General features: G+C 45.6%; 1 protein-coding gene across 1 annotated transcript in view; it reads right to left on the bottom strand.

Moving 5' to 3' along the window:
- Nucleotides 1–2,619: 2,619 nt before the first annotated feature.
- The window catches only part of NCKIPSD (NCK interacting protein with SH3 domain), a 144,108-nt gene continuing 124,288 nt past the window's right edge, over nucleotides 2,620–22,439 (bottom strand). Inside the window, exons 9-13 of the mRNA XM_068252696.1 lie at nucleotides 21,949–22,029; nucleotides 18,727–18,855; nucleotides 8,142–8,234; nucleotides 7,884–8,056; nucleotides 2,620–5,933 (exon numbers count right to left, since the gene is read on the bottom strand). Of these exons, the coding sequence (XP_068108797.1) occupies nucleotides 5,730–5,933; nucleotides 7,884–8,056; nucleotides 8,142–8,234; nucleotides 18,727–18,855; nucleotides 21,949–22,029 (680 nt within the window). The 3' untranslated portion in view covers nucleotides 2,620–5,729. The remainder of the gene's footprint in view (nucleotides 5,934–7,883; nucleotides 8,057–8,141; nucleotides 8,235–18,726; nucleotides 18,856–21,948; nucleotides 22,030–22,439) is intronic.

Here is a 22,439-nt window from a genome sequence, read left to right as displayed (position 1 = left end):
GACACCTGGAGCTCCATTCCTGTTCCAGTGACACCCAGAGCTGATCTGCCCAGAGCTCCCTCCCTGATCCAGAGGCAGAGGCACTCAGAGCTGATCTGCCTAGAGCTCCCTTACTGTTCCCTTGACACCCAGTGCAGATCTGCCCAGAGCTCTTCCTGTTCCAGTGACACCCAGAGCTCCCTTCCTGTTCCATGACAATCGGAGCTCCCTCCCTGTTCCAGTGACACCCAGAACTGATTTGCCCAGAGCTCCCCTCCTGTTCCAAGTGACATCCAGAGCTGATCTGCCTGGAGCTCACCTTTCTGTTCCAGTGACACCCAGAGCGTATCTGCCCACAGCTCACTTCCTGTTCCAGTGACACCCAAAGCTCTCTTCCTGTTCCAGTGATAGTGATACTTTGAGCTACTCTCCTGTTCCAGTGTCACCTAGAGGTTTGACATTACACATTTCCCTCCTGAGGTTACATTTCCATTAGCATCCGTAAGCATTGTCAACAGACTCGTAAGTTGAAATCTATGGAAAATATGTAAGTAGAGACCCTCAGCCTTTCCACTGCTATCTAATTTATTTTTTACTCAACGCAGAGATGAAGGGCTGACATTTTGCTGCCCCCCCCCCCCCAGTCAGGAGAGGCTTCACTCTCGAGGGGAATGGCCAGTAATTTCTTACCCAAGCTACCAGGAAGAGCAGCCTGAAGGTCATCATCTTTACTACTGGCGGAGAAGAAAAAGAAAAGTGGGAGACAGATGCACAGAGGGAGATGCCACTTACTTGGAAGTTGGAAACAGACGTTATTTCCCATAATGCAACGGTGTTCACAGACAGAAATCTATCAGGGCCATGGCAATGAGATCACTCTGTGGTAGGGGTTTCACTACAATATCAGCCAATTAGACCCCACCCCCCTTCCTGACCTATTCAAGAAAAGGTAAAGATTTCTTGTGGGAAAGGGGGAATCGGCTACTGATAGGCATGACGTTCAATCCTGGGTAAAAGGTCTTCTTTCATTGACTATATGGGGCTAAAGTCAAGACTAGCAAACAAAGACAACAAGAAACCCATACAATGCCAAAGTCCGATGCTTGATTTCAGCTATATACAGTACAATGGATATGACAGAAAAAAATAGTTTGGAATTATACAGTTATTGTAGTAATCTTGTGCATATGGCTCCTTACATTATGTACACAGAGGCAAAATAACAAGACTGCAGCTTTGATAGAAAAGATCAGTTAAACCCGAACATGCCTTTCTTTAAAGTGTCTGTAAGTAAAATATATATTTCAGTTTAGCAATATCAAGTATAAAGTTGTACTATTCAACAAACTTGTTCAATGCTCAATATAACACTTATACCACATGCATCTACCATATACCAAGCTTTCTTATGCATTACTTTCATGGAAAATTACCTCGGCCTGGGATTTAAAGGACATCTATAAATTCTTAATATAATTGAAGAAAGTATTAACATATTTAAGTAGCTCGTCTGTTGCAGAACTCCTGGAAAAGCATGTGATCCATTTGATCAGCCGATAGATTTTTAAGGTTCTCATTGGATGCGATCTCTTCCTGCTTAAAGTGTACCAGAGCTGAAAATTAAAAAGATTTTATACATACCTGGGGCTTCATCCAGCCCCTTCCGCTCCGAACGCTACCACGCCGCCGTCCTCTGCTACCCACAGCTACGGTACTTCCGTCAGTCAGAGCCAGTCTAGCGTAAGTGACGTGGGCTGTTTGCATCTCTCTCCAGCAGCCGCTGGAGAGATACGTAGAGGGCGCACTTCTCCTGCGTAAGCTGGCTTAGATGACGTCAGTGAAGGGACCCGGCTCTCGTAGCTGCAGGCAGCGGAAGACAGCGGCGTGGGAGCGATCCAGGCGGATGGGGCTGCAGGAAGCCCCTGGTATGTATAAAATCTTTTTAATAATGTCAGCTCTGAGTCCCTTTAAAGAGAGACTGAAGCGAACAAAAATTGCTGTTTCTACCTGCTAGTTCACTTCAGTCCTCATTAGATCTAAACCGCTGCATCCTCGCCGCAAAGCGAGCTCTTTAGACCCCCCCCAAATCCCCCGGGGGCAATCCAGCCGGCGCTTCCTGGATGGGGCAGATGGGGCAGAGCTTTCAGCTGCAGCTCTGCCTCTCCTGATGCCAATCGCCACCTTTCCCCGCCCCTCTCACTCTTCCTTCACAGAGGGGCGGGGAGAGGTGGCGATCCGCAAGGCGATTGACATCAGGAGAGGCAGAGCAGAAAGCTCTGCCTCTCAGGGCAGCACAATCCACGACCAAGTTGGTCGTGGATGTTTGCCCGGGCATTTGGGGGGTCTTAAGCGCTCGTTTTGCGGCAGGCATGCATCGGTTTACACCTAATGAGACTTCTGAAGCGAACTAGCAAGTAAAAATAGCAATTTTTGTTCGCTTCAGAGTCTCTTTAAGAATGTGATCGTGAATGGCAAATGAGAGCTGTACAAATTATCAGCTGATTATACTGATTGCTTCTCCTTGAGTTCTCGTAAACGCAATGCAACACTAGTCATTAAAGTTGAATCATGCCCCAAACTTTTTTTTTTTTTTTTGCATAGGGGGTGTGGTGGCCCGGGGGGGGGGGGGGGGGGGGGGGGGTGCAGGAGAGAGAGGGGTCATGGTTTTATTGATGGGTGTCACTTACCTTATATCACCTGGACAATGAAAAGAAAAACTAAGAGTGGGGGTAGGGTCAGACCTACTGTTAAGCCCCAGCTACATGATACAATTCCACGTGCCATCGATTGAATCGATTAAATCAGACATGTCTGATCGGGACTCGATTAATGGTGTGATTGATTTTGGTTAGTTATCAATGCAAAATCGACCACACTATCGATCGAGTCCCGATCAGACATGTTGGATTAAATTGATCCAATCGAATTTGATCGATCGCACGGGAAATTGTAACGTGTAGATTGAGCTTTAAAGGGAGCCTGGAGCGAGAGGTACTGTATATGGAGGCTGCCATATTTATTACCTGTTAAGCAATACCAGTTGCCTGGCTGTCCTGCAGAGCTCTTTGGCTGCAGCAGTGCCTGAATCACACACCTGAAACAAGCATGCAGCTAATCCAGTCAGACTTCACTCAGAAACATCTAATCTGCTGAAAGGGTGTATGGCTAAAAGTATTCGAGGGAGAGGCTCAGCAGGACAGCCAGGCAACTGGCATGGTTCAAAATTAAATACATATATCAGCTACCATATCCCTCTCACTTCAGGTTCCCTTTAAGCGCAAATCAGCTTTAGTGGTTCTCTTATGTTTATTTGCACTACCAGGTCCATTATTACAGCGAAACTCTGTTTTCATTAAACATAAAAATCTCCAGGAAAGGAAAAAAAAATCTCAATTCTTCCCCATTTTATCCTAAATAAGAAATGTTTGGGTTGACATTTCACTCTGACTTGCACATCATAAGCTACATACAGGCACTAGGATTAGGTTACCCAAGGTAATCGTTCGTTAACGTCTTGGGTTGGTCAGCACAGGTGCCCTAAAATGTCATTTTAGCCATTTGTCCTGTCAGATAACTAAATGAACGGCCACCATTGTTCTGTGAAAAGGAGCTTCAAAGAACAGGTTCCATCTATCTGTACAGCGATCATTCCTAAAACGGTCACCTGAAATGATCGCCAATGATCATTGTGGGTGACCACAGAGAATCCATACAGGCATAAAAAGAGGTATATTAACCGCAAACCAAACAGGAGATGCTTTAGAATTCAGCTTTTGTAACTGAACTCCTGTTCTGACACCACCTGATCACAGCAGACGATTGGACGCTCTTTCATTCAGTCAGTCCCATGCATCACAGCATATTCAAAATCTGATTGGCTGCCGCACACTTCCTGCAGACAATAAGGCCATGTGTGGTCACAAGCCTCCTGAGTTTTCTAAACTTTAGAGGGGAAATATGTTTTTGTACTAAAGCTGAACTCCAAGCAAAAAAATAATATATCACCTTTGAAGCGTGGATGCCAATTGTATTATAAAGCAACAAGGCGCCCTCTAGGGATGGCTGTGCTATTGTAAAATCAAGCGAGGCATGTAGTTTAGAGACCACTTTTCAGCGGCTGTTTTTTGTAGGGGGCTTAGACACACCCATGCGATGACATCATTGTATCGCCCCTCCCCACATGGGGGAAGCTTCCCTTTTGTGTCATTTCTCAGGTTATACAGCAGCATTCCATTCAGTTATTTCATTTTATGAAGACCGTTTTGACTTGGTAAAGGAAGCAATGTTGCCGATTTCTTAAGTAGACGTGTCCCAGTATGATGTAGCGCTGCCAGCTATCAAATGTACGATTCAGCAGGCAAACAAGAGAACTGACTATGGAGGAAGGTCACACCTTACGTCAATTATACAATATATGCATGTCCATGGAGATCTGCTTTTTACCTGAAATTACTTAATGATCTCAGGAGGCATCTCAGAGGTCAGTGAATCTGGCTAGGCGTCAGTTTCGATAGAGAAATGATTACTTACAAGTTCCTTCCAATGAAAAGCCAGGGAAGGCTACATTAAAGGGACCCTAAGCACTAATTAAAAATAAAATTGGGACTTACCTGGGGCTTCGTCCAGCCCACCGTAGGTGGCAAGGTCCCCCGGTGTCCTCCTGGCTCCACTCCCGGTCCCGCTGGCTGTTATTAGAGGTCTTCAGCCTGAAGTTGTCAGGGCTGCTTCTGGCTTTGACTATATGTGTAATCACGCCGGCCGGATAAGAGTCATCACGCTGGCCGGCATGAGAGTTCTGCGCAATTCTCTAATAATGAACCGCGCATGTGCAGGACTCTCACGCCAGCCAGGGTGATGGCGCATATCGTCAAAGCGGGAAGCCGCCCTGATGTTTTCAGACGGAAGTAGTCTAATAACAGAGCCACCAGCCAGGACCAAGAGTGGAGCCAGGAGGACTCCGGGGGACCTTGCGGCCTACGGTGGGCTGGAGGAAGCCCCAATTTCATTTTTCAATTAGTGCTCAGGGTTCTATAAAGTGAATGGGAAGCTAAAAAAAAAAAATCAAACAGATACTTACCTAAGGAGAGGGAAGGCTTTCTTCCTGTTCCTCTCACGGTCCTCTCCTAACGTAGGCCTCGTTCAAATCCCCCACCACGGGAGGCTTTGGGAGCCGGAGTGCTCCTGAAGATGGGCGGCTCTGTATTGCCCATGCGTGAGTGCGAGAGAGAGGGCGCCTGCGCAATATGGAGTGGCCAGTCTTCGAGAGCACTTGGGCTCCCGAAGAGTTTTGAAGCCTCCTGCAGTGGCAGAGAGCAGTATTCAAACCAGTCGGTAGAGCACTGGTACCGGGGGTGATAGCGCTGGAAACAGGGGAACATGAGAGGAACAGGAAAGCTCTACAGGGCCCAGAGCCTTCCCACTCCTTAGGTAAGTTTGTTTTTTTCCCCATTAACTTTAAAGAGAACCTGTCTTTTCAAGTCTAGCGTTATGTAAAAGGATGGGGTTAAGTAGCCAAGGTTAGTCCTGAAAGGAATTAGAAAAGTTTATCTCAGCACTTTACATTTCTGCAGCGGAGACGCACTGAACCTACAGCAAAATAAATCTGGCTAAGACTCTCTACCCCTTCCAAGGGGAGCACTGACACAGCTCTATGGACACACCGCGGGTTGTTCGCGGGCTCTCGCATGAAATACGGTACACAGAGCGCGTAAACAGGTCTTGTGAAATCTGCCGCAGTCGCACAAAGCTTTTCAGCTGCTCTCGGGGGAGATGTGAGGGAATTCTTTGTACATCTGTCTTATGATCATTTTGTCCATTTGGCAGTGAGGCCCCTCCTCCTCCTCATCCAGGATGCGCTGGAGGATGCTGTGCAGGTCCTGCTGCCGGTGCAGGTGTTGCAGGTAGTCTGTAGAGCGGATAATGGCATGCATCAGCGAGAGGTATTCCATCCGCAGCTGTGAGAGGCAAAACAGAAGTGTACAGTGTGAGGAAGGCTGCTGCAAAAATAAATATATATTCTAACAGCTTAATCTGTATTGCCCAATCATCTCTGCAAAGTAATTAAAGGAATCTTGAGATCAAAGAAGTAAGAAATGTATACATAACTGGGGCTTCCTCCACCCCCCCCCCCCCCTCAGGCTGATGGGTCCCTCTCCATCCTCCTCTACCTCTCGCATCCTAAGCTACGGGTCTTATAAATATTAACCATTTAGTGGCATCCTAACGCATTAATACGTCATGCTTTACCCTATTAACGGCAACATGACGTATTAATAAGTCGCGCGTTCCCGCCGCTGCTACCGCCGTGTGCGCGCCGCTACGGCCGCCGTTTCCGTCAGGATCCCGTGCTGAGGGATTGGGGAAGAGGACCAAACGGTGCCAGTGCCTGGAGTGAATGGACGTGACCGCGAACAGCGGCTACGTCCATTCACAAAAAAACAGGAAATGTAACAATTAAATAAAGTGTAAAAAAAAAAAGTGAACACTTACTATAACGAGTGTTCACTAGCGCCATCTTGTGGCCAAAAAGTATATGACACGTACAAAATACATACATTTACAAGTACATACACATGAGTAAAAAAATTAATAAAATTCCACTTCCAACACTCCCCCTCCAAAAGAAAACACTTGTAAAAAAAAATCAGCTTAAAATAAATACTTGCCTTAGGGACTCAGCTTTTTTTAATCTATATTTTATGGGGGGAAATTAATTTTTAATTATTTTAATTTATTACATTGGGGCTTGTAGTTATGGCCAGAACAAAAAAAACAGAACAGAAAAATAACACCTATATTTCAAAATAATATACTGTCGCCATACATTGTGATAGGGACATAATTTAAATGGTTTAATAATCGGGACAACTGGGCAAATACAATGTGTTTGTTTTATCCACAGGAGAATGTTTAATTTTAAAACTATAATGGCTGAAAACTGAGAAATAATGATTTTTTTTCTCATTAAAATGCATTTAGAATAAAAAAATTCTTAGCAAAATGTACTACCCACAGAAAGCCTAATTGGTGGTGAAAAAAACGAGGTATAGATCATTTTCTTGTGATAAGTAGTAATAAAGTTATTAGGGAATAAAAGGGAGGAGCACTGACAAGTGAAAATTGCTCTGGTCCGTTAGAGTAAAAACCCTTGGGGGTGAACTGGTTAAAGGGGCACTACAGCGAAAAACTGTAAAATTTAAAATATGTGCAAACATATACAAATAAGAAGTACATTTTTTCCCAGAGTAAAATGAGCCATAAATTACTTTTCTCCTATGTTGCTGTCACTTACAGTAGGTAGTAGAAATCTGACAAAAGTGACAGGTTTTGGACTAGTCCATCTCTTTAAAGGGGATTCTCAGGGATATATTTCTTTTCAAAAGCAATTAGTGAATGGCAGTGAATGGCCAAAAAACTGTGTAGCAAGCAGGGAAGCTGGCCAGCATTATTGTTTAAATCCTTTTTTGGGAATATCTTTGTAAAGAATAAAAGCCTTGCGGAAAATTCCCTATGAAGAGATGGACTAGTCCAAAGCCTGTCACTTCTGTCAGATTTCTACTGCCTACTGTAAGTGACTGCAGCATAGGAGAAAAGTAATTTATGGATCATTATACTCTGGAAAAATGTACTTGTTATCTGTATATGTTTGCACATAATTTAAAATTTTACAGTTACAATATGTTTGCACATATTTTAAATTTTACAATTTTTTCGCTGTAGTGCCCTTTTAAATAATAATGGCAAAGGTGCCACGTCAGTTGCTCCCAACTGGAAATCCAGCCTTATTGGTTGCCATTGATCCCTGTGATGTATACAGTACAAGTAAAAGCATGTTTTTTTTTTTTTTCACCTCGACAAAAGTGAGATATGACTTGAAAGGCCGCCAGGGCAGCATCGGGCCTCACCTTGTCTCCGGGAGACAGATCTGCTATCTGGCGGACAGTGATATCGATCATGACCATCATGTCCGTGTGATAGAAGATATTAGCGGTGTCCGCGCTGGCAAACACGTCCTGCAGGATCTTCAGCACGGAGTGAGGCGGCTGCGGCTGGTGCTTGAAGATGGAGACGGGATCGTCTGTAAGGCGAGAGGAGAAATCCAATAAGTGACCTCTTCACGACACACAGGGCTCAGGAAGTAGCGCCGGAATGGACGCACTCACCGCCTCGATTGAGCAGCAGCAGCAGCTTCTCTGTAAATACCTTGACATTGGGTCGCTTGCACAGCGTCCTCATTATTACGTTGTTTGCTGGAACTGCAGAAGTACAAAAAAAAATCAATTTCCAGCAAAGGCGGTTTTAATCTTTTTTTTTTTTTTTTTTCTGATAAACCGCAGACAGTCACAGGTCAGCTGTAACAACACAACACAGTCATAAAGCCCAGCCTAAATCCCACCGCTACCTGACACTGAGGCAAGAAGGGGAATGAAAGAGGAACTGTAGCGAAAACAACAATGAATAAAAGTGCTTATTTTTTACAATATTATTTATAGATTTGGTCCGTGTTTGGCCATTGTAAAATCTTTCCTCTGCCCGATTTACATTGTGAAATGTATCACTGTTGCTGAGATCTTTAGTCCTGCCCGGTAATCTGTACGGAATGTTCGTTACAGAATTCTTTGCACAGAGGGAGATACTGCTTGCTTGGCAGTTGGAAAACCAAAATTAGCTTACCTGGTAATGCTGTTTTTAATAACCCTCCAGGACAGGTGCTACATATGAGATATGGGCCCGCCCCCAACAGGAAACACATCAAACTAGCCTTCTATAACTTCCACCTCTAGCCTCTACCTGCCAGTATGTTCCAATTAACTGTTCCGATAGAATGCCTCACATATTACATAAATACATGCTTACAACTTAACTTTACATCATACATGTTTACAACATATAGTTTTTCGTATGCACATAAGTTTTAGGGTGGGTCACCTGTCCTGGAGGGTTATTAAAAACAGCATTATCACGTAAGCTAATTTTGGTTTTTTCAAATAACCCTCCAGGACAGGTGCTACATATGAGATGATATGCAATAAGCAGCACTAACCTTAGGGAGGGATTACAGCTTGAAGAACTTTCCTTCCAAAAGTTTGTTCTTCCGCTGATAGTAGATCCAGCCTGTAGTGTCTAATGAAGGTATTCGCCGTCTTCCAGGTTGCCGCTTTGCAGATGTCGGTTGTCGTAGCTCCAGCTCTGTAAGCCCAGGAAGTTGCAACTGACCTAGTTGAGTGTGCTGTTATTTCTTTTGGACAGGGAACTCCTTTAAGTCTATATGCTTCATTAATGCAGGCTTTAATCCATCTTGCTATAGAGCAGGGCTGCCCAATAGGTCGATCGCGATCTACCGGTAGATCGCGACCGCCTTCTTGGTAGATCGCGGCCTCTCGGCCGCGTCTCGTAAAAGTAAAGTTTGTTGCGGCCAGCAGCTCATCGTTTAGCTGCTGGCCAATAAGGATGCAGGCGAGGAGAGAGGGAGGAGAGAGGCGGCGTGGCTGCTATGTCATGGCTGGGGGCGGCGACGGGCAGCCCGCAACGTGCGTGCTTGTAACGTGCCCGGCGCCGCCCCCAGCCATGACGTAGCGGCTGAGCCGCCTCTCTCTTCGCCGCCGCTTCTCTCCTGCATCCCATTGGCCTGCTAGTCTCTCCTCTGCCTGCTAACCTACGCTGCAGGTAAATACCCCTGGAGGGCCCGTATACCTTGCTAACCTACACTGGGGGCCCATATACCTGGCTAACCTACACTGGGGGCCCATATGCCTGGCTAACCTACACTGGGGGCCCATATGCCTGGCTAACCTACACTGGGGGCCCATATGCCTGGCTAACCTACACTGGGGGCCCATATGCCTGGCTAACCTACACTGGGGGCCCATATGCCTGGCTAACCTACACTGAGGGCCCATATACCTGGCTAACTACACTGAGGGCCCATATGCCTGGCTAACCTATACTGAGGGCCCATATACCTGGCTAACCTACACTGGGGGCCCGTATACCTTGCTAACCTACACTGGGGGCCCATATGCCTGGCTAACCTACACTGAGGGCCCATATACCTGGCTAACTACACTGAGGGCCCATATACCTGGCTGACCTACACTGGGGGCCCATATACCTTGCTAACCTACACTGGGGGCCCATATACCTGGCTAACCTACACTGGGGGCCCATATACCTGGCTAACCTACACTGGGGGCCCATATGCCTGGCTAACCTACACTGAGGGCCCATATACCTGGCTAACCTACACTGAGGGCCCATATACCTGGCTAACCTACACTGAGGGCCCATATACCTGGCTAACCTACACTGAGGGCCCATATACCTGGCTAATCTACACTGAGGGCCCATATACCTGGCTAATCTACACTGAGGGCCCATATACCTGGCTAATCTACACTGAGGGCCCATATACCTGGCTAATCTACACTGAGGGCCCATATACCAGGCTAACCTATACTGAGGCCACGTAACCTATGCTGCAGGCACATATACCTGGCTAACCTACGCCGGGGGGGGGAGGGGGGGGGCCTAGCATTTGGGACGTTGGTAGATCTCCTGGCCTCGGCAAATTTTAAAGTAGCTCGCGAGCCGAAAAAGTGTGGGCACCCCTGCTATAGAGGCTTTAGACATGCTCTTCCCTTTTGTTGCACCCGAAAAATTAACAAATAATGTTGTAGATTTTCTAAATTCCTTTACTCTATCCAAATAAAATAATAAACATCTTCTGACATCTAACTTATGCCATCTAATCTCTCTAGGATCAGTGGCATTTTTACAAAAGGATGGCAAAACAATTTCCTGTATCCTATTGGATAGGGTAGCGACCTTTGGCAAGAACTCACTTGCCGTCTTCAGGACTACTCTATCATGAAAAATGGAGCAAAATGGTTCAACCGAACTTAGAGCTTCCAGCTCGCTTATCCTCCTTGCTGAGGTAATAGCTACTAAAAAAATGGTCTTCATTGTTAAGAATCGTAATGGAATTTCGTTCAATGGTTCAAAATCATCACTCATCAAACTGTTTAAAACTAAAGTCAAATCCCAACTTGGATATGAATGTTTCATTACCGGCCGGGACCGTTCTACCGATTTCAAAAATCTGATAACTAAGGGTTCCAAGGCTAACCGCCTATTAAGAAAAACTGAAAGGGCTGCAACCTGCACTTTCAATGTACTCAATGCCATTTTCTTGTCAATTCCATCTTGCAAGAATTCTAGTACTGTAGCCAGTCTATTTGATTTCAGGCCTGATTCCTTTTTCCATTTACAAAAGGTCTTCCAATATTTTAGGTAGATTGCTCTTGTAACACTCTTCCTACTGTTTAATATCGTCTTTGTCACTCTGTCCGATAGCCCCCTTCTCTTCAGGATTTGCCCCTCAGAAACCACGCTGTCAGCTGAAGATTGGGAATCTGAATCCATTCGCCTTCTTTTCTGAGAAGGTTGTGTCTGTCTCTCAACTGGATCGGTTTGTCCACTAACATCGATTTTAACATGGGGAACCAGAGTCGTTTTGGCCAATTGGGTGCAATCAGTATCCGATACATTGCAGTTGATCTCAGCTTCTGCATTACTATTGATAATAGAGGGATTGGAGGAAATGCATAGGCGATCTGAAAGTCCCATGTCTGTGCCAACGCATCTACCCCCAAAGCTCCTCTTGGGTCTAATGAGAAAAATTGGTTGCAGTGCGTGTTCTCCCAATTGGCGAACAGATCTATCTGCGGATGGCCCCATCTTTGTGTCAATTCCTTGAATATATTTGGATTTAAACTTAGTTCTGAATTGGACAATTTTTCTCTGCTCAACAGATCCGCCATGGTATTTAGGGATCCCTTGAGGTGCACTGCTGAAATTGACTGAAGATTTTGCTCTCCCCAATCTAATATCTCCAGCACTAGTCTCAACAGCCGTTCTGACCTTGTTCCACCCTGCTTGTTCAGATACATGACAACTGTCATGTTGTCTGACCGGATCTGAATATGGTGGCCCCTTATCCTGTCTGTCGCTTGAATTAACGCTACCTTTACCGCCAGTAATTCTCGATAATTTGAAGACTGAACTATCACCTCCCTTGGCCAAGTCCCCTGTAAATAAATGCCTTCTATGTGAGCCCCCCAACCTGTGAGGCTGGCATCTGTTGTCAGGACCTTTGTTACTGGACACCTCCACAAGCGACCCTGTATTAGATTGGGCTCCTGAACCCACCAATCCAAAGATTGTTTTATATTTTTTGGTATGCATAGGGTCTGATCTAGGACTGACTGATCTCCTTTCCAATTCTGCAGCAGCCATAGCTGTAGTGGTCTTATATGTTTTAGTGCCCAATATACTGCCGGGGCTGTGGAGGTTAAAAACCCCAACAGTCTCATGACTTGTCTGGTTGTCGTGGTTGCTTCGTTCTGACACTGCCGCACCATTGTCTGGAGCTTAAGGCCCGGTTCACACTTGCGGTGGCCCTCCGGAATCGCCGTGCGGAGCCGCACCGCCTGTAGAACGGACGGAACGGACGCACGGCATAGCAATTAAAGCCTATGCGTCCGTTCACATGGGTCCGTTCTGCAGAACCGGAGCCGGACCGGATCCGGGCCGGATCCGGACTCCGGCCTCCGTTCCAACATGCGCTATTTTTTCATCCGGCCCCTCCGGCAGCCGTATCCGGGGCGGAGCCGGACTGCACCATCCGGCCAATACAAACAAATGGTAACCGGAGGCCGCACAACACACTGGCTGAGAAATCCGGATGTTCTACCCCACTTCCTATGCGGATTTTTGCGGCGATATTGGCTGGGGACACATGGGCAAGCATTTTGGAGTGGAGCAGCACGAGCTGGAGGTGTTGGCAGGATGTTGGCAGCATGTCGGAGGTGGAGGTGAGTGCTAAACAGCAGAGGGCCTGATTCCACAGGTCCCCCTTTTGCTGACCTCCCAGACCCCAACATTTTTTTTTTTTTTACGTTAAACTTTGCCAAACGGATCCGGATCGCATCCTGATTACCACCTGATGCAACCTGATCGGATCCGGATCAGAACCGTACGGTTCCGATCCGGATCCGGTCCGGATCCGGTCAGGTCATCCGGTCCGTTTGGCAAACAACCGCTAATGTGAACCGGGCCTTAATGTCTTGTCCCCAGGAAGGAACAATCTCTGGGTCACCGAGTTTACCGTGAATCCCAGAAATTGAATTTCTTGTGTTGGAACCAGGAATGATTTTTGAAAATTTACTAACCACCCTGTCTGTTCCAAAAGTTGTATCACCATATTCTTGTGCCTCTCTAGATCCTGTATACTGTCGGCTACTACCAATAAATCGTCTAGATAAGGGATTATAAGAATTCCCTTCAGATGTAGAGCTCCCACAATCTCTGCCATCACCTTTGTGAAAATTCTGGGAGCTGAAGAGATTCCGAACGGAAGACAGCAGAATTGAAAATGTTCTGGACCTGAAACTGTCATTACACTGAAACGAAGGAAAGCTTGAGACTCTTTCTTATTGGGATATGCCAGTAAGCATCTGTTAGATCTATATTGATCATAAAACAATCTGGGGACAGAAGGTTTCGCATTGTAAATACAGTTTCCATTCGAAATCTCTCGTACCTTATATAAGGATTCAGGGGTTTGAGGTTCAATATCAGCCGATACTTCCCCGTGGGTTTCTTTACTAGGAATATTCTTGAATAAAATCCCTGTTTCTCCTGAGCAGGTGGAACTCTGCATACAACATCTCGTGCTAGCATGTCCTTTACTATTTCTTGCATGGCCTCCTTTTCCTCTGGAACTTTTGGGGGTGAAGTCACTATAAATCGTTTGGGAGGATTTCTTGAAAATTGAATCTTGTATCCATTCTCTATTAGGTCTAAAATGAACTTGTTTCTTGTCATTTCTTTCCAACCTAATAGGAACTTCTTTAACCTTCCCCCCACCTTGTTGGCGTCATGGTTTACTCTTTCTTTCCGTTGATGTAAACAACGGACTTCTTTTGGTGAATCCCCTATTACCTGTCCAGGGTTTACGTTTCTGCTGTTCTCTCCCCTGCGTCTGCCTCTTCCGAAAAAAAGGTTTCTTTTTTGTTTCAAACTTCCTCCTTTTCGGAAAAGTTGCTTTTTTACTAGCTGTACGCTCTAACACTTCCTGGAGCTGTGGGCCGAACAGTAAATCACCTGAAAAGGGAAGAGCACAAGCTCTAGATTTTGATGCTTGACTGCCATCCCATGTTTTTATCCATAAATTTCTGCGAGCACTATTTATCAGTGCGGTAGATTTAGCTGTAATCCTTAGAGATTCTGAAGCTGCATCAATGACGTAGTCATTACCTCCCTCTACTACCTCAACAGCTTCTAAAATATCTTTTTTAGGGGCATCCTCAATCAATTTTTTTATTCTTTCCAACCATACTGACATTGTGCGAGATACACAGGTAGTTGCAGCGGCTGGTTTAAAGTTGGTCGCAGTAGCTGACCATGCTTTTTTGAGAGAAAACTCAATCTTTTTATTCCCCGGATCCTTAAGCCGACCTAAATCCTCAAAAGCCAACTCGTTATCTTTATCTACTTGGCTAAAGGCGGCATCAAGTTTGGGGCATGACTCCCATAATTTAGCGTCCTCCTCTGAGAAAGGAAACCGCCTTTTAAAACCTCTTGAGATAAATAATCTTTTATCCGGGTCCTTCCATTGTAACATAATCAAATTCTTCATTGTACTATGAAATGGAAAACAGAGTTGCTCTGAGGGTTCCATACCCGTGTATAACTTATCATGTAAAGACTTTTCAGATGTCTTCTTTTGAGGAATGTCAAGAGTTGAATAAATTGCCTTAAGTAACTCTTCTGTTTCCTCAGAAGCAAACTTAAATTTGGATGATTTAAAAGCGTCTTCCGCTTCCTCCTGCTCTGACAGTTCTTCTGAGGACCTGGAGTCCAGGTCACCCGTTTCCTGGTGACTATCCTGCTCCTCTTCAGAAGAATAAATTATTCTAGGTGACTTTCCTAAAGCCTTTCTAGGTTTGACTGAGTGATCCGACTGTTGTCCTTGTGCTGAGGTAGTCGGTAGACTTTCTCTGAAGGCCTTAAAGGTCTCCACCATCTCTTGACGCATAGTGAACATGAAGTCTTTACATGAAGCAGTATTATCCTCATTAATAATGCTTGATATACACTTTTGACAGGAAGCTTTTGGCCAGTGCAGTTGTAAGGGTTTATTACACAATATGCAACTCCTGGGCCTATCAGAGCTATCAGACTCCATAGCTCCCTAAAAACATACAAATAACATAATCAATATGTCATAATGATACTCTTTTCACACCAATTAATATGCAAACAGGTATTGGTAATCTTAAGCAAACTAGGTATAGTATGATTCCACCTATTAGTGAAATATTATTAAACTATACACATTTTTTTTTTTTTTTTCCAGGAATCATTGCAAAAACGCATAGACCCTGTGTAAAACAAAATTGTTACTTAAAGAAATTGCTGTTAATAATAGTGACAAACTTTCGTATCCACCATAAAATCAGCTTTGCTTAGAATGCCATATATAATAAATTATAGCGCAAACCAACGAGATAATCATGCTATAGGATATGCAGACCTCGTTGATACCATGTGGCCTACGTCAATAATCATCATAAAACATTAGACTGTAGCCACTATTATGTATTCAGACCTCACTGATCAGACTGCGGCCTTAGTGAATTACTACATCACCACCATTCAGCAGACCTCCTGGATCAGTATGCGGCCAAAATAGATTTCAGACCTTCGCAGATCAGACGGGCGACTGTCCTCCGACACTGCCCCACTTACCTGATCTGCCGTCTTCTGCTTTGCGTCCATCTCCTTCACCATCCCCAACGCGTGTGAAGGTTTGAACGCCGCGGCATCTAATCAGGCGCTCGAACCGGAACTGGAAATGACGTCACCGGACGTGACGTCATACTCAGGGCGGAAGTACTGTACGGAGAGCGCCAATGCCCTAGCCTCCGCTTGGACCTGCTGCCCCGCACTCCGCTTCCTCCAAGAGACCCACCATTACGCCTCCGCTTGGTACTGTCCCCTCCGTCGCGCGTATGGCCTCCGCCTTAGCTGCCTCCAATGCCGCTCCTCTGGATACCGCTGCACCTGCCGGTTTTCGCCAAAGGAATCCACCAGCCTGTGGATAAAGGTAACCTCCAGAACCCCACCAGGATAAGGCTACCCAAACCAGTTCTCCATGGCCTCAGCACTGCCTGGCTGCTGACCACTCCACTAGCTAGAGAGCTAGGTGTTCCCCGGAACAGGAAACACAAAGAACTGGCAGGTAGAGGCTAGAGGTGGAAGTTATAGAGGGCTAGTTTGATGTGTTTCCTGTTGGGGGCGGGCCCATATCTCATATGTAGCACCTGTCCTGGAGGGTTATTTGAAAAAATGTTATTTCACACAATGCAATGAGGTTCACAGACAGCAAACTGCCAGGACCATGGTCATGACCTCAAATTGTGGGAGGAGTCTCACCACAATAGCAGCCTCGCAGACCCCCCTGATCCATTCAAGAAAAGGTAAAGATTTCTCGTGGGAAAGTGGGTGTCAGCTACTGATTGCGATGAAGTTCAAAGTTCCTCTTTAGGCTGTTCCTGTATCACTACAGGGCCTCTTTAAACTTGGGTGTGAAACTTGTCCGGAGAATTGGTCACCGCCACAGGACACAATACAATTTGCTGTTGTGGCGGCACAGACTGTAATTTGGGTGTGAAAGTTGTGCTTCTATACAATATATAGCAGGATTTCCCAAACTTTTTAAATCAAGGGCCGGGTCAACATACTTTAGACTGCTGGAGGGACCGGAGTGTACATAAAATGATGTAGAAAAACATTACATTGAACCTAGGTAGAATCAACAGCGCCCGAAACACAATCCTCCACGCGCAAAGCAATCAGTGTTCAAAATACATACTATATTTTCAAAAGTCCCACCAAAACAACCCCTTTTCCCAGTAATTGCAAGGACTGCAAATTATCTACCCCTACACACGCGCGCACACTGCTTTTATATTACCTCTAACCACCCCACCACCACAATGTTTTTGTGCACCAGACAGTGAAGCATACCCAGGTGACAACCTGCCATACAACTGGACAGCAGTGCCACCTAATGCGGAGCTGGATTGGAAGCCAGCAAATTACTTCTTGCTGGCTTCCATGTGGAAACTCGGTGCCAGCACTGCTGCCGCATCTATAAGTAATAGATTTTGTGTGTGGAGGGCCGGTAAGAAAAGCCTCAGGGGGCCACATTTGAGGACCACTGATACATAGTATAGCAGAGTGGGCGGGGGTGTTCGTTAAGTTGCCAGAGGTTTTGGCCAAAGTAGGTGCTGAGGGCTCCAGTGCATCAGCAATAGTATAGCCAAGCACAATTGTGCTCTGGTGGTTCGGCTGCAGGTAATTCAGTATTGGGGGAGGTCGGTTTAGTTTTGGTGTCAGGATTTTGGCTACAGGGGGCGCCGAGGATTAGGTGATAGCAGTGGCTTGGCTATAGTAGAAGTATGAGAAAACAAAAACACTTCATTAAAACAGAGTGCCCCCCCCCCCCTTTCCTAACACTTATACACAAAAAGGGACAGCCCATGAGATGCAAATCTACAGTATGCAGCTTGGAACTGCGGCATTATTATACATTCCTTTACATTGTAAGCTCGCGAGGGCAGGGTTCTCTCACCCTTTTGTGTCTTGGAATTTATTATTCGTTTCATTCATCATGTTACTTTTGTCGCTGTAATTACCAATTCTGTGTTTTGTACATTGGTGTATACCACTGTCTGTATTATGTACCCCACGTTTGTTTCTTACGTGGGCAACGCAGTGGCGTAATGGTTAGCACTTTCGCCTTGCGGTGCTGGGTAACTGGTTAGAACTCCAGTCAGGGCACTATCTGCACAGAGTTTGTATCCCCGTGTCTGCGTGGGTTTCCTCCAGGCACTCCGGTTTTCCCAACATCCAAAAATCAAACAGATAAGTTAATTGGCTTCCCCCTTAATTGGCACTAGACTATCAGGGGTGTAGCAATAGGGGTTGCAGAGGTTGCGACCGCATCGGGGCCCTTGGGCCAGAGGGGCCCTCCCTCAACTACAGTATTAGCTCTCTATTGGTCCTGTGCTCATAATAATCACTTCTATAGATACTTTAAATAGTGGTAAGTAACCATTAACAAACTGTTCCCCATGCCTTCTTGCACCTCTGATGCTGTAGTTGCCATTGGCAGGTTTTGGTGCGCCGTATCAATTGTTATGTGTAGAGTGCTTGAGGGGGGGGGGGGGGCAGGTACATTTTAAAACTTGCATCGGGCCCATGGCTCTTTAGCTACGCCACTGTAGACTATGATACACTACATGATCCATACATAGACATATGACTATGATCGGGACTGATTGTGAGCCCCTTAGAGGCACAGTTTTGTGACAAGATGGTATACTCTGTGTATATAAATACTAAATAATAATACTACTTTGTACCGCGCCACGGAAGATGTTGGCACTTTATAAATTAATAATAACTATATTGGTTCATTTCTAAGCCACATAATTTTGCAAATAAGTTGCCAGATCCGCTCTGAATCATCTCACTGGCCATCCTTGTAGACAGGTAAGATTGCGGAAGCATTAGGAAATAATAATGACTGTTGCTATAAGCCACAGGAAGGTTCCTGTTGTTGTCAGTGGCGTTTCTGGCTCCGGTTCTGCAGGAAGGACACAAGAGGTGACCACATACCCGGGATGTGCAGGTTGAAGGCCAGCAGCACGTTGATGAACAAGTCCGGCAGCTGCTCGGTGGTGTCAGAGGGCAAGCCGTCCTCAATGACATCCAGCAGAAACTGAATGAACTGGGAGTTGAGATGCTCTGCGGGTAAAGGAGAGAGAGAGATTTACATTCACAGCTGGTGGGCATCATATGGTGCCAGTCATGTTTCGGTTCATCGGCCGGAAGCCCCTCAGCCATGAACATATGTCCAGGTTTACATGCAGAGAGGGGGGGCTCCACATTGCACATGTCACAGCAGACAGCAGACATAGCTGAAGGCTAGGTAAGGCACTGATCCGGCCAGATGTATGAAAGCATCAGAATCAGAAACAAGAAGAGATCAGAAGCAAGGATCATTAGTACAGTGTTTCCCACAAAAATAAGACAGTGTCTTATATGAATTTTTTGCCCCAAATGTTGTACTACGGCTTATTTTCAGTGGATGTCTTATATTTTTATGAAAAACACAAGTTCCTGTACTGTGCCCCCCCCTGCCTTCCCCACTGTGCCCCCTCTTCCTCTGCTGGATCCACCTCTTGTTTGCCCCCGTGTCCCCCTTATACCTTTACTGTCCCTTGGTGTCCCCCCTCTGTACCCATGCTGTACTCTATCCCCTGTCCTCCTGTGTCCCATGTAACCCTATGTCCTCCTGGTGTCCCTTGTCCTCTGATGTCCCCCTAATCCTCTCCTTCCCCAGCTCCATGTCACTGTGCCCCGATCTTCAGCCTATGTGGAAGAGGTTTGGCAACTTGTGTTTCTACTGGAGCCGATGATCTTGTAGGCGGGACCATGTCTGTTATTGGGCCGATCACCACATGCTCGAAACGCCTGCTAGGGTGTACTTTCGGGGGATGTCTTAATTTCAGGGAAAGAGGGTATGTACACAAAAGCACAATCAAACTTAAATATTTATCTAAAGGTGGCCACACACCATGCAATCTGACTGTACAATCAATCACCAATTTTACCACTTTCATGTAGTATAAGAGACTAACTCAGGCTCTCTAAACCTTTTTACCCCGGAGGAACCCTGCAAATAACTTTTGGATCTCGAGGAACCCCTGCATTTATTTTTACAGAGACGTGGTCTAATAGTAGGTGAAGCTGTCCATTTCACTGCCTCCTATTACACTGCCACTCATGCTGTGCTCATTATTATTCTGACCCCCAATTTAGTGCTTCTTGTTACAGTACCCCCTATTATAATGTACTCTATTATCCTTCCACCACAATGGGGGAAATGTCAAGGAACCCCTGCAGATTCCTTAAGGAACTCTGGTTGAGAAAGCCTGGGCTACCTGAAAATATATCCAAGCCACAGTGAATTTATTGCGGTTATTAAGATTGTATAAAAATTGTACAGTCAGATTGCATGGTGTGTGGCCACCTTAAAGGTGGCCATACACTAGCCGACCAACCAATCGAACATCCAATTCGATTATTATAATCGAATTGGATGAAAATTGGTGCTGCCGAGTGCATGCCCGACTGACAAAGCGACCAATTCCGGGACAGAAATTGACCACACGGTCAATCGTGCATGCTGGAAAATTTCGGAAGTTGGTTGGTCGTGTGCACGGCGGCCAAATTGTGAATGAGCGACGAAACCCCTGCAGCAATGTATAAATGTAAGTAGTGTAGTGCATTTATACATTACCTGTCCGGTGTCAGCCTCCACGCGGTTTCTGTCCATCTCGCCGGGTTCCGCATACCCGCTGGCGGCGCATAGCATCTGATGTCAGACGCTATGCGCCACTAGCGTGTATGCGGCTGTTACCCGACGAGATGGACGGACACCGTGCGGAAACTGCTACAGGGCAGGTAATGTATAAATGCACTATACTACATACATTTATACATTTTGGCGGCAGCGGCGGGGCGGACGTGGCGATTCCCTGATGATTTCATGCTGAAATCGGACGGGAATCGGCCTGTAGTGTATGGGCAGATTCGACTAGAGACAGATTTATCTCTAATCAGATTCGATTAGAGATAAATTTGTCTCTTGGTCGAATTTGCCCATAATCGTTCTAATGTATGGCCATTGTATAGCTCAGCCAATAAACAGTCTTTGTACATAGAGTGCACTCTAGTGGCTGTCTTGCAAGCACATTGTCCGACAGGAGAACAGTGCTATACAAATATAGAATTTATTAATAGTGAAAGCACATATGGGTCGGCACCACCAATTAGTATAAATAGCTCTTTTATTCCATCACACAGAGTTTACAGGGACAGACCGCTGTTTCAGGCAGAAATGCCCTTTTGTAAACTGCATAAACTGCTACTCCTACTGCGGTGCTCCAGTCCTTCTCAACTTGGAATTGCATATGTACAATAATAGCAAACGCTGGCAAACTGGCTCCAGGAATTTTTGCCTACATTTTCTTTTATTATATACGTATTGTTCATGGAGCGTGGTGAAGTCTTTTAAAAGGAATCCAAGGTGAGAGGGATATGGAGGCTGCCATATTTATTTCCTATTAAACAATACTAGTTGCCTGGCAGTCCTGCTGATCTATTTGGCTGCAGTAGTGTCTGTATCACACAGAAACAAGCATGCAGCCAGATTTTTGTCAGGAACATCTGATCTGCTGCATGCTTGTTCAGGGTCTGTATTAGAGGCAGAGGACTAGCAGGACAGCCAGGCAATGTGCACGGTGTAAAAGGAAATAAATGTCAGCTTCCATATGTCTCTCACATCAGATTCACTTTCAGAAGACTGACATACGTATGGAAGTTATATAACAGATTGTGCCTTGCAGTCCCAGTCTTCTGCAGGTCACGTGACATACAGGAAGAGGTACTAGACTAGAGCAAGCAGGAGGCAGACAGAGGTGGAGGTAAAGCGTTGGGACTCGGCTGGGATGTGAGATCTGCACTGCTTTTGTTGAGGGGGGGCTTGCCAGGATACACGCCGGGACGCGGGGAAGTCTGAAGCTGTTCCTTTAAAAACTCTCCCCACAAGAAATTGAGGTCAGCGCAACGCGATCAGGCTGTTCGTATTGACGGGTCTTTGTATATCGGGCGTTCGCAACTTAGGGACTACTTGTACAAACTTTATAAGGTTTTCCACCTAGAGAAGCAGGGCTATAAAACTCCCATATGCTGGACAAAAGTGATACCTATAAATATTCACAGGTAATATTTCACATTTATATAAGAGTGAAGATCCGCTGTCAGCATACTTACCGTAATGGTGATATGGGAGAGGCTCTCCCATGGAGAAGATCATAGACAAGACCAAGGCGGAGTAGCACATCTTCTGATGTTCTGCAAGTGAAGAACAAAACAACTCAGCCTATGGATCGATGGATATATCTCAGTAAAGGTGGCCAAACACACAATACAATAAAATTATCAGATTTTACAGCAATTAGATGAAAATGATGGTTTCTACAGAAAGCTTTTAATTTTTTTTTTTTTTTTATTTGAGTGAAACTTCCGAACGGATTTCCATTTTTTTTTTCTTCTTCGATTTTTCTCGATCAGGAGAGGCAGAAATTTCTGATCCTTCCCCCCCCCCCCAAGATTGTATAGTGTGTGGTAGATTGACAATTTTATAATGTAGTGACACAAGCAATTTTTTCAGGGCCCTTTCACACTGGGGCAGTGTGGTAATTTTACTGCACCACACCGCGGGGCAATGAAAGTCTATGGAAATTTTCATACTGACGCAGCAT

This window comes from Hyperolius riggenbachi, chromosome 9, assembly GCF_040937935.1.
Source record: "Hyperolius riggenbachi isolate aHypRig1 chromosome 9, aHypRig1.pri, whole genome shotgun sequence".
Taxonomy (NCBI): Eukaryota; Metazoa; Chordata; class Amphibia; order Anura; family Hyperoliidae; genus Hyperolius; species Hyperolius riggenbachi.
The sequence above is the reverse complement of the archived record's forward strand: the minus strand, read 5'-3'. Positions and strand labels throughout refer to the sequence as shown.